General features: G+C 35.1%; 1 protein-coding gene across 1 annotated transcript in view; it reads left to right on the top strand.

Annotated features, from left to right (window-relative positions):
• The window catches only part of CHD9 (chromodomain helicase DNA binding protein 9), a 55,618-nt gene that overhangs the window by 3,051 nt on the left and 41,995 nt on the right, over positions 1–10,572 (top strand). Inside the window, 2 exon segments of the mRNA XM_029083558.1 lie at positions 6,823–6,934; positions 10,454–10,572. The exon segment at positions 10,454–10,572 is cut by the window's right edge and continues 49 nt beyond it. Of these exon segments, the coding sequence (XP_028939391.1) occupies positions 6,823–6,934; positions 10,454–10,572 (231 nt within the window).

Raw genomic sequence — 10,572 nt, forward strand, 5'->3', positions numbered from 1 at the left:
GAAAGAAAACTCAAAGGCAGTAAAAAGTCCCCTCATTATTACAAAGATAAATAAACAGTTTCCAGCTGTTATGAGCTGTAGTCGTACAAGCAGGAAAATCACGAGTGGAACCTTACAGCCAATGAAGGTCTGTAGTAAAAACAAATAAGTAATTTATATGTTCGTAACAATAGTGGAGAATTTGTTTGGGTGCATCTGTCTTTACTTTTTAGAAGGAGTTCCACTATAGGTCCATCCCAGATGCATATCAGTCTTTTCTTTCAGCGTTTTCTGTAGCAAACACATTTAACGTGCAGTAACTTGTTAAATGTGCTGATTCAGTTTGGATTTGCAGAGCTAGACTGGTGCGGCAGGCGGTGTGGAGCGATATGTGTTTGAGAAGATCTGAAGTCAGACGCATGTTTCAGGTGACTCTGCTTGACTTGCAGGCTAGTGTAGATCTGGAAGAGCAGAAACTACCAACAAATACATTGCGTTTGGTGGGGGGTTTTTTGAGAAGTGTTTGGAGAATGGTTTTAACCTGATCTTTCACACTTCTACTATCATCAAACATGGCATATCCAATATGAGCACAATTGTACCTTCTCTAGGCCAGCACTCAAACAGCAAACTCTTGCTTTAATTGGTACCGTAAACTTTGCTGAGATGTTAAAAGGGTCCTGTCTGTGTAGCGGATCCTGTGTAGTAAATCCTGTATTGCTCTGGCCGAGGCTTTGCTGAGTTACACAGTCATCCATCAGTGACAATTACATACTCTCTGTCACTGATCTGGTGGAGCTGGAGCTGGAACACTGGGCGCTGAGCAGACCTTGATAAAATTGCATGGTAGCCGTCAGTTAAAAAAAAAGAGTGTGCTTTTGAATGTAATACAATACAGCTTTTACTGAAATCGAGTAGGCCTCATCTAGAATTAAGATGAGTTTTAACTACTGTCTTGATTTAGGGGAGAGGAGGATTTTTAAACAGTTGTAATTTTTTTTTCCCCTGCTAATTAAACATAATTGGTATGTGTTTGAGGGCTTCGTGTTAACTGTTTACGTTTTCCTTAGTGATTCTTCTGAGATCTACATGTACAGAAAAAAATTATAGCATAATTTTTTCCAATTTATCATTGTAACTGCTAGTAATTTATAACTACTATACAATTTTTAACTACTTTCTATGCAGGCTGTGGTTTCTAAAGGTGAGGATTAAGGTTTTTAATTCTCTGACCTGTTGAAGTCAAAGAAATAATGCCTTTTAATTTCAGTCAAATGGTTTAGAACTAGATTCAGTAATTAATAAAGTTTCTGTGCCATAAGCATTGAAGATAAATGACTAAATTCTTTTATTACCAAGAACATTGTAAGGGTATAACAGAAATTATTAGAAGAATGCATGTATAATCAATTTAGTGTTACCAAGTTAAGTAACCAGTTTGCTTTATGCGTTGATTACAGATCAAGTTAATTCCTTAAAATTAACTTACTTTACAATTTTTCTGAGGACTGCAGAACCTCTTTTCATATCCTGGCTATTTACCAAGGTGCGTTGATGTTTAGGAATCTATTTAAACCCTTAATATTTTTGCATAGAACTTGTTTCCATTTATAAGCTTTTTCTAACTTATTATAATTTTGCTTCTTCCATTTAAGGTGATGCATATTTAAACTAAAAAGTCTACTGCTTACCACTTGATATGAAGGGTAGAAGAATTGTGAATTTGTGAACATTCTGATGTTCAAAAAAGTAGATTGGCATTTAGGTTTTATAGCTCTCAATGTATTCCCACCTACTCAAACATAAAATTAAATATCATGGCCCTGATGAAAAGCAGCAGCTCTGCATTGGTGATGTAAAGGACAATATCACTAGACTACATTTGGGAATTTTTTTTATCACTGCATAGTTTATATAAATTGCCCAAATCCTAAGAATTCAATTTACAGAAGTTTGATTCAGGGTTAGTAGTGTCTAAGTTCAAAACTATTTCCTGATATCAGAAATGGCTGTATTGTTTCATGTGCTAAAAGAACAATTTTAATTAAGCCTTAAATTATGGAATAATGAGCAAGTCCTGTTCACTACTCAAATGAGTAGATGTCCTTCTTGCCTTGAAGTAGGTCTCATGTACTGTTTACAAGCCCTAGCATTTTTAGGACCCAAAACCCTAATAGAAGATCTCTATATAATCGATTTTTTGATATGAAGCTGTTAAGATGGTTTGAAATCTTTGTAAACTCAGTTATGAGACATGGGGAGGGGGGTGGACAGCGATTCGCCTGTCGCACTGATCCTGTGTCATTTAATTTTAAATGTATAGAACTTAAAGTGAATTTCCTAGAAGGCAGACACTGTGAGTTGTCTTGTGTTTTGTGTAATTCAGGCAAATGTTGGCTAATTGATCTATGCTCGAAGGGAAGAGATACTTACTGAATCTTTTTGATTTGTTGGATCTGTTAAATCATAAATCTCTTCTGTCACCCTTAGAAATGGCACGCAAATTCCAAAGCTGATCATCCTTCTGGGATGTCTTTGCATGCACTGAGCTGTGTCAGTGAGGCTTCCTCTGCTCCCAGATTCTAGTTTTGATGCATAAATTGGGTCTAGGCGCCTTAATCTTAAGTTGCTACTGCAAAATATATGAATACAAAATAGTGTGGTCTTACTGGATAACTAACTAAACACATGTTTGTTCTCTTGCATTATTATTCCATTGTTATATGAGCTTGAAATGGCTGTCGGTTCTCATAAGACTATAGGAGTGTTTTAAAAATCTGTTCATGATCCAAAAGTTACTAATTTGATATATAACTGGAGAAGGAGACGGTGGCTAATATTAGTGTGTTAGTATTATTAATTATATGCTAAAAGAATAAGAGCAACTGTTTTTATAACACCAATTCAGCTCCCATTCCAAGAGGATACACAATCTTGTCAAGGAAGTATCTGCTTTGATTTTGCTAATAGATAAGATTCTTATCTAAGTTTTTATTAATAAAGAAATACTAATACTGTTGGTAACGTAGGAGTTTTATTGCTAGCAATATAACAAAGAGCTTTGACAACACGTTACAATATTTGAGAGGTGGCTTTGGACACTAATAATTATGTACTTGGTATGTCTCCGTTTTGGGAAAATTGAAGTGAAATGGTGTATTAAAGGCATGCATTGTAGGCCAGCAGTACTTATTATTTCTTATGTGCCTAACACATATTTGCTGTTTTTCTTTCCTTTTTAATGTTTCCTCATGTTCACTACTTGGAAGGATTTGAAAACTATTCTTTATAATTTTAAAGCCGTTCAGAGTGCTGACAACTCTTCCGTCACATTCTTTGCTATCAAACAGAAGAGGAATGGAGCAGATTCTTACTGGTTGTTAATTTGTAAGAAAGAAGTTGCAGTGCTCCTCAAGCAGTGGTTCCTGCTGGTCTCTTAGTTTTGTGGATCTTAAACTACCTTAGGAGTCTTGTGCTAAAGATCAGAAATAATAATGGCTGATGAGGTGGCTTCTTTTTAAACTTTCCCATTCGTTTAAGTTGCTTGGTATCTTTACTTCAGTTTGTAGATCTAGAAGAGGGGAGTATATGTTGAAGAAATCTACACTGTCTAATTATTAGTGAAAGTATTTCTAGATGCTACTTAAGATAAATTTTAAATTTAAAAAGGCAAGGGAAGGTTAAATTGGAATGGAGTCTAGTGATATTATTTATTCTGTCTACAGTGTGCTGTTTCCTTTTCATAGAAATAGAATAGATAGTTTCTGTTCAGAACAGTTTGTTTCAGGGTGGAAAATGGGATTTTAGCCAAGGATCTTTATGCTTTCATGCAGAAATTTGTAAACTGGCAAGAGAACTTGCTCTCTCAATGAAAAATTTTCACAGAATTGATCCAGTTTACAAGCTTCTGAAAATCATTGTTTTCACATAGCAGATTTTTTAGAAGTTTTTGGCCAAAATATGAGCAGATTGCATTTTTGCTAATAGAAATGCGTGACTTTAGCACCATACTGTCGTTCAGCAACTTCTGATAGCAGGGAGCGTTGTGGTTCTGGGCACTGGATCAGAAAGAAGTGAAACTCTGCGTTTATTCCTCTCATTGGCACCATATCTGTATAGAGGAGGAAACATTCTGATCTGCAACATGTAGAGAAGATGGTAAGAAAATTTCAGGGAGATGCTTGTGAAGTACTGAGAGTAGGGAATACAAGATCAAGATACGACACAGAAGCTGAGAGGGAAGTGGAATATCACGTGTAAGACTGCAGGAGCAGAGGAGGAGGTGAACACAAGGGGGGACTACAGCGACAGAGCACGAGAGGGAAAAATGTGCAAAGAAAAATGTGACTAGAGCAGTCTAATCACAAAATAAGTCCATGTTCTAAAACAGAAGGTCCTTAAAATCTTCTGCTATTCAACGGGTACCACTACATCCCATGGTAAAATAGTCATAGCCTTGTTTAATATTGCGGTTCTTGAATCCAAAAGGAACCTGAGCCTAAAATATTACTTGCAGTAGTGCATGAAATGAGCTTGAACTATGGTTGCACGGATACAAAAGCTTAGCATAGCAACATGCATTTATGGAGCATTTTAATCTACCATTTCACAAAAGAGGATCAAAATTTGGAATAGGTTGCCCAGGGAGGTGTCAGCCTTAGAGAAGAGCAGAACTTGCCTGGACATAAAAGAACTCTGAAGTTGGCTTTGAGTAGAGACCAGATGTCCTCCAGAGACCACTTCCAGCTTGACTTACATCTCAGCATTTATTTAATGAAAGAACATTTAGTTATCCTTTTCTTTGTCACTAGCAGTCTTGATCATTTAAAAATCAAAACGTGTGTGACATTTGCAGGTATTTCTACATGCTATACATGTGTCAGGCCTTTAATGCCTTTGCTCCAAATCAAAGAGAAGACTTGATATCTTATCTATGGGTCAAAAAATAATAATTTAAAAATTACATCATGTGAGTTCACTGGGTTAAATATGCTGTGTGCACAGTTATTTTAATGAAAAGATCAACAAGAGATAGGTACAGATCAGCACAGCTTGTTACACTTAATAGCATATGGACAAAGTTTAGAAGAGTGCATACCCAGTTGAGACCAGTTTCATCTAGCCCAGTATGTTCTCCCCAGCATTGGTGAGAAGCAGGTGAAAAGGGAAGAATTCAAAACCTGGGAAAACATAGATGATACTTCTTAATATTTTCCCAAACTCCAAAGGTGCAAACCAGGAGCTTCATGGGATAGGTACTGTTTCAGTAATTTACTAGTTTTCCAAGAAGTTTGTCAGGTTTTCCTTTAAATGTTAAATTTTGGCATACACAAGTCCATTTAGTAACAAGCTCAGAAGTTCAATCACAGTGTGCCTTGTCTGCATCACTTTGAAATATATTAGCTAATTTGACATAGTGTCAACAGTATAGACATATATACATAGTCTATACTTTGACATAGTGTAACAGTATGAGATAAAAATGGAAAAACTGGTTTCTTCAGGTTCATCACCAAATGGAGTCATATTGGATAATACCTGAGAATCCAAGAATCTTTAAAAAAAAAAATCCTAGATTGAAAAGGGCAGGGTGGAGAGTAGTCTTCTCCAAAACTACTCTTTAAGACAGTAGGAAAACCAGTGAACCACTGTGTTCATTGTCAAAATTATTTCCTGTGATCATGAAACATGTTTGCTAAGTAATAATTAAACTGAGAACAAGTAATGAAAAGCAAGGACTTGAGGAGCAGATTTTACTTTTGAACAGCAGCTCTGTGAACAAGCAGATCTGTGATTATGCTTACTGCAGCTTAACTTCAGCCTGCTTCGCCAGTGCCATTCACTTCATACTAGAAGTAAAAAATGTGGGAGTGAAAAATGTGGTTTGGATGCTGAAACAGTTACCTCATTTTCTGTTATACGGATCTTATGATTAGATACCATTTAAAATATATATTTTAGGACCACCCTTTATATGTGATTTTATTTGATAGTTTGTCATCATTCTGTAATTATGCCACTGAAAACATATTTTAAAAGGAGTATTTGGCACATTTCAAATATGAAAAAATAAATAATTGGACACCCTTTAGTTAAAAACAAATCAGGTTAATTGTTATCATGATTTACATCATAACCTTTCAATCTGAACAAAAAAAAATTGGTGCTTTTCCATTAGAATTTAACTAATTTATTCAGCACAATGTTGTTTTTTAATGTATTCTGAGAGGTTCTAAGATTTCTTATAGATAAAATTACTGGGGTTTGAATACAGCTTCTCTTTTTTTTTTTTAAAGAGCAGAAAGGATTCATGCAATTCTCTCATTTTTACCATTGAATCACTTACTTAAACATACAAGTTTTGCATGTCTGACAGCTTTGAATGATTTTAGATTGTTGTACATAGCTAATTTTTTTTAGTAAAAGTAAGAGAAGATATATTTCGCAATGATAAATTGTTTATGGCAAATCATTTACCTTCATCATCTGCAGATGGTATTTATGCTAACTTTGTATAGTTTACCATTGTCAGTTTAAATGTTGGATTTTGCATCTCTTACTCATGTATAGATTTAAAATATGTATGATACAGAGCAGTTTGCGATAGTAAGGTAACTGCTTGCCTCTAGAGAAGCTCAGTAATGGTAGTAGAAAATACTGTCTACTGTGAAGTTGTAACTTTTTGTTTTGAGACATATTTTTCATTTTTCAGACAATGGTGCTTCTTGAGTTTTGTGTGAAGAACAACACGGGAATTGCTAGTGCATATGTTGTTGTTTTTAATCTTGACGTTAAGTAGACTAGTACAGCATTCACTGAGATGTTGGGGTTTTTTCCTAACAGAAAGCTAATCATCACACTGGGTAAGAAGCAGAAAAGGAAAAATGAATCTTCAGATGAATTGTCTGATGCGAAGCAAACTCCGCAGCGGCCATTAAAAGATGAAGACTCACAGGTAAGTAGTCAGAATTTTTCCCTTTTAAATTGGTATGTGTTGCTACGTCTACAGGTCTTTTTTTTCCTCTCTCCAGAAAGTTACTCTCCTTTTGACACGGTGACCATCACTGCTGCTTCTCTCTCATAGGTAGAACCTTACTTTATCAGCTGCTTTTCCTAGTTGAAAATCAGAAAATCCTGCAGGTTAGAGTTCTCTTTCTGTAATGGGGCATCAGTGCCCTGCTTGTATCTGTTTCATTTCAGTACAGAAGTCTGTAGATTTGAGACTGTAAGTGCTCATCTGTTGAGACAGTAGTTCAGCTGACTTGGTGGGGAAAATGCAGAGATTGTCTGGTAGAAAGGACATTTATCAATGAAACTCACTCTTTGAGAAGATTTAAAAGCCTTGTTTCAGACTTTACTGTTTTTTTCTGAGCTCTGCTTCTGTAGAAGCTGAAAGCATTGGTTCCTTGCAGTGTTGGATCTGAAGGGAGCACTGAGCAGTATGCTGATAGGCTCTAGTTGCTGGTGGAATACTTCTGAAGGAAGTGTTGGGTCAAGAATTAAAGTGGCCGAGCCATTCCCCTGAGGAGTGTCTCCCTCGTAATTTGAGTGGCAGAGTCATTTCCTTGAGGAGTATCTCCCTTGTAACTTATCTTCTGCAATTTTTTCATAGATTACCCTGGTATAATAGTAGCATAGCTAATTATTTACAAAACTTAAGCACAAAGAAATAGAACTGTTTGTAGGAGATTATATCCTATTTATGTGTATGTTAGTAAAAATACGGCTTTCTTGCTTCAGGGCAAACTCCATTGAAAGTAAGGTTATATGCTGGAAATGCACAGATTTTTATCTTGTGGCGAATTCATCCACAGAGATGAAATTAATATTCATAATAAGGTGTTGTTGAGTAAAAATAAATTGCATTATTTGATGACAATGTCAGAAAACAATTGTGAAATACTGAGTTGGCCTTAAGTATTTCACAGATAATGCTGGGGGAAAAAATGGATCAGAAGCTACTTCCCGGAATTACTTCTTATTAACTTAAGTGGTAGCTTGTCTGAGGTAAAGGTAACCTGGAAGGGAATGAAATTATTTCTTTCTGAGGAAATTTGTTTAGGTATAGAAAGTTCATTTAGTACACTGAAGGAGGGGAAGGCAGGTTTGGTGGTTCTGAAGTACTGTAACTTACCAGTAGTGTTCTCTAATCAGATAGGTATAAATTTGTAGGCCAACAAATATAATACAAAAGACTTAAGCTATTTTTTTTTTCTCATCACTTTATTTTTTGGATATTTGATTTTTAGCACGACAAAGGTCATCATCAATTTTAGCATGGATAGACAGGGAGTATCATCAAATGACATGATCCTGGTGTGAAGGGAACAGAGGGTAGAGATAACAAGGGGTGGCATAGGATGGAAAAAAAAATTATACTGCAGAATGTCATGGCACTGCCCCATCTGTCTTCGGAGGAGTTTGGGAGAAGCATAACAGGAAGGACATAAGTTGCTTTACTTCATTAATTCATTCTGGATTTAGTTTCCAAACATTTTCATGGTTTTCTTTTACTATTGCAAATAGCTTTCTATTTCTAAGCCCTGGGGAGCAATTTTAGGTCTTTTTTTTTTTTTTTCCCTAATTCATTTTGTATGCTTAGTTTCACAGTAAGTGTCTTCCCTAAATACAGTGATTTATTTCTTGGAAAAAATGTGTGATATTACTTTATTTTGTGCCTTAGAGCATTTGTTTATGACCATGCTTCTCAGCTCAGGGAAATACAAAGGTTTTGTTTCAAACAACTCAAGTTATATATTAGTATGTTGGAGAACATAGATCTGTTAATGTCTTGTTAATCACATCATCATTTAAGAAAAGACATAGTGAGGATTAAAAATATCAGGATTAAAAATATATTAAAAATAACCTAATGCCTTAATAGGTTTTTAGAAATAAAATAAATATTTAATGAGTAAAAGTTGAACCTGGTTCTTAATTCTTCTTTTCCTAATTCATACATCACTTTGCACTGCTCCTATTTGCTGGCGTTTTTAAAAAATAAATAAATTATACTTCTGTCAGCAAAGTATTGTTGATTTAACTATAATGTCACATTTTATGTCATATTAATGTGTCTGTTTAAATCTGAAGTTTCTTTTTGTGCTAACACCCCACCCTGCACATACAGACTTTTTGTTGAAGGATAGCTAATCTGGCTACATTATTGTGGAAAGCTGATGGAGTAGTTTCATAGATGCACTGTCCCACCTTCTCCAGAAGAACTTGGTGATGCCCATTCTTTGTTTTTTACTGTATATGTAGTATTACTACTCTACCTTAATAAAATACTTAGGATGTAGTTGTTAAAGTATAGCTACGTCTTTTACCAGGTACCAACCAGACCAAGGGCTGAATTTAACAGTTAGGAAGAAAGTTCCTGTGCTGCAGTCTTACCGTTCCTTTGTATCTACTCTGCAGAAGCCAGTGTGACCACTGGGTTTTATTCTATTCACAACTTGTTCTTCTCCTAACTGATCACTACAGTGTATTGAAACCAGCAGTGGCTTTTTCTAAACAAAATACACTTTGCTGTGTAACTCTATATAATGAATTTATTTTATAGAGACTGTTTTACTTGGCTGATTTTATTTTTGTGATGATCAGTTCTCTAAAGCAGATTGGGGTGTTTTCAAATGTTATCTGACTAGCTTGATTTTGCTATCATCATTTATCCAGTGGATTTACAAATTAATCTTATTGTTACATATGTAATGTCTCATACATTGGTACTGAGGAGCAGAAAGGATATGTAATATCCTAATAATCTAAGTATTTTAAACTTAAACAGTGACTGAGAAGAAATTACTTTCTTAGACTGAACCAATATTTCTCCAACTGAATCCTCAGATTCTTGCAGAAGCAAGAGTGAAGATTAGAGAGATAAACCACAAAGCAAGCCAAATGCTGCTGTTAAAACAAGTCTGATTAAGGTAGAGGAGAAAATAACTACATTAACAAAGCAACAGATTTTATTAGCCATGAAATCAGACTTCATCAGCAATCTGACCAATGTGATCTAATGAAAATCTTCATTATTTTTTGTATAATGCTGTTGTTTAGTGGAGACACTTGGCATATTTTGTATTTTTGACTCACATTCTTCAGTTGAACAGTAACACACTGCTGTTGAACTGCATTATGAAATTGCTGTTGAAATACTGATGCTTATGGGAGATCTGTTATATATCAGCTTTGTTCCCATACCCTGCAAAGATTGTTCCATGTTTGCTTTTGAACTCTAAAAGTATCAAATATTTATATGAAATAGGAAAATAAAATAATGTAATTGATGGAAAATAGTATATGGCTACTTCTGTCCCTCTGTGATTCACATGCTTCATGTTTTCCATTAAACATTGGCCTTTGGTTTTAGATACAGCTAAAGTATTGCTCAGAGCATCCCAAAACTTGAAATTCATGTTAGAGGAAGTTTTTGTTAAAACCTCCATTTTTTTAATCCTCCTGCATGCAGAAAAGAAGATCAAATCGTCAAGTTAAAAGGAAAAAATATGCTGAAGAAGGAGAAGGAAAACAATCAGAAGAAGATGCTAAAGTTTCTGCAAAAATCAAAAAGAATTCTGCCCCTTTACC

This window comes from Antrostomus carolinensis, unplaced genomic scaffold (genome assembly GCF_000700745.2).
Source record: "Antrostomus carolinensis isolate BGI_N321 unplaced genomic scaffold, ASM70074v2 scaffold15672, whole genome shotgun sequence".
NCBI lineage: Eukaryota > Metazoa > Chordata > Aves > Caprimulgiformes > Caprimulgidae > Antrostomus > Antrostomus carolinensis.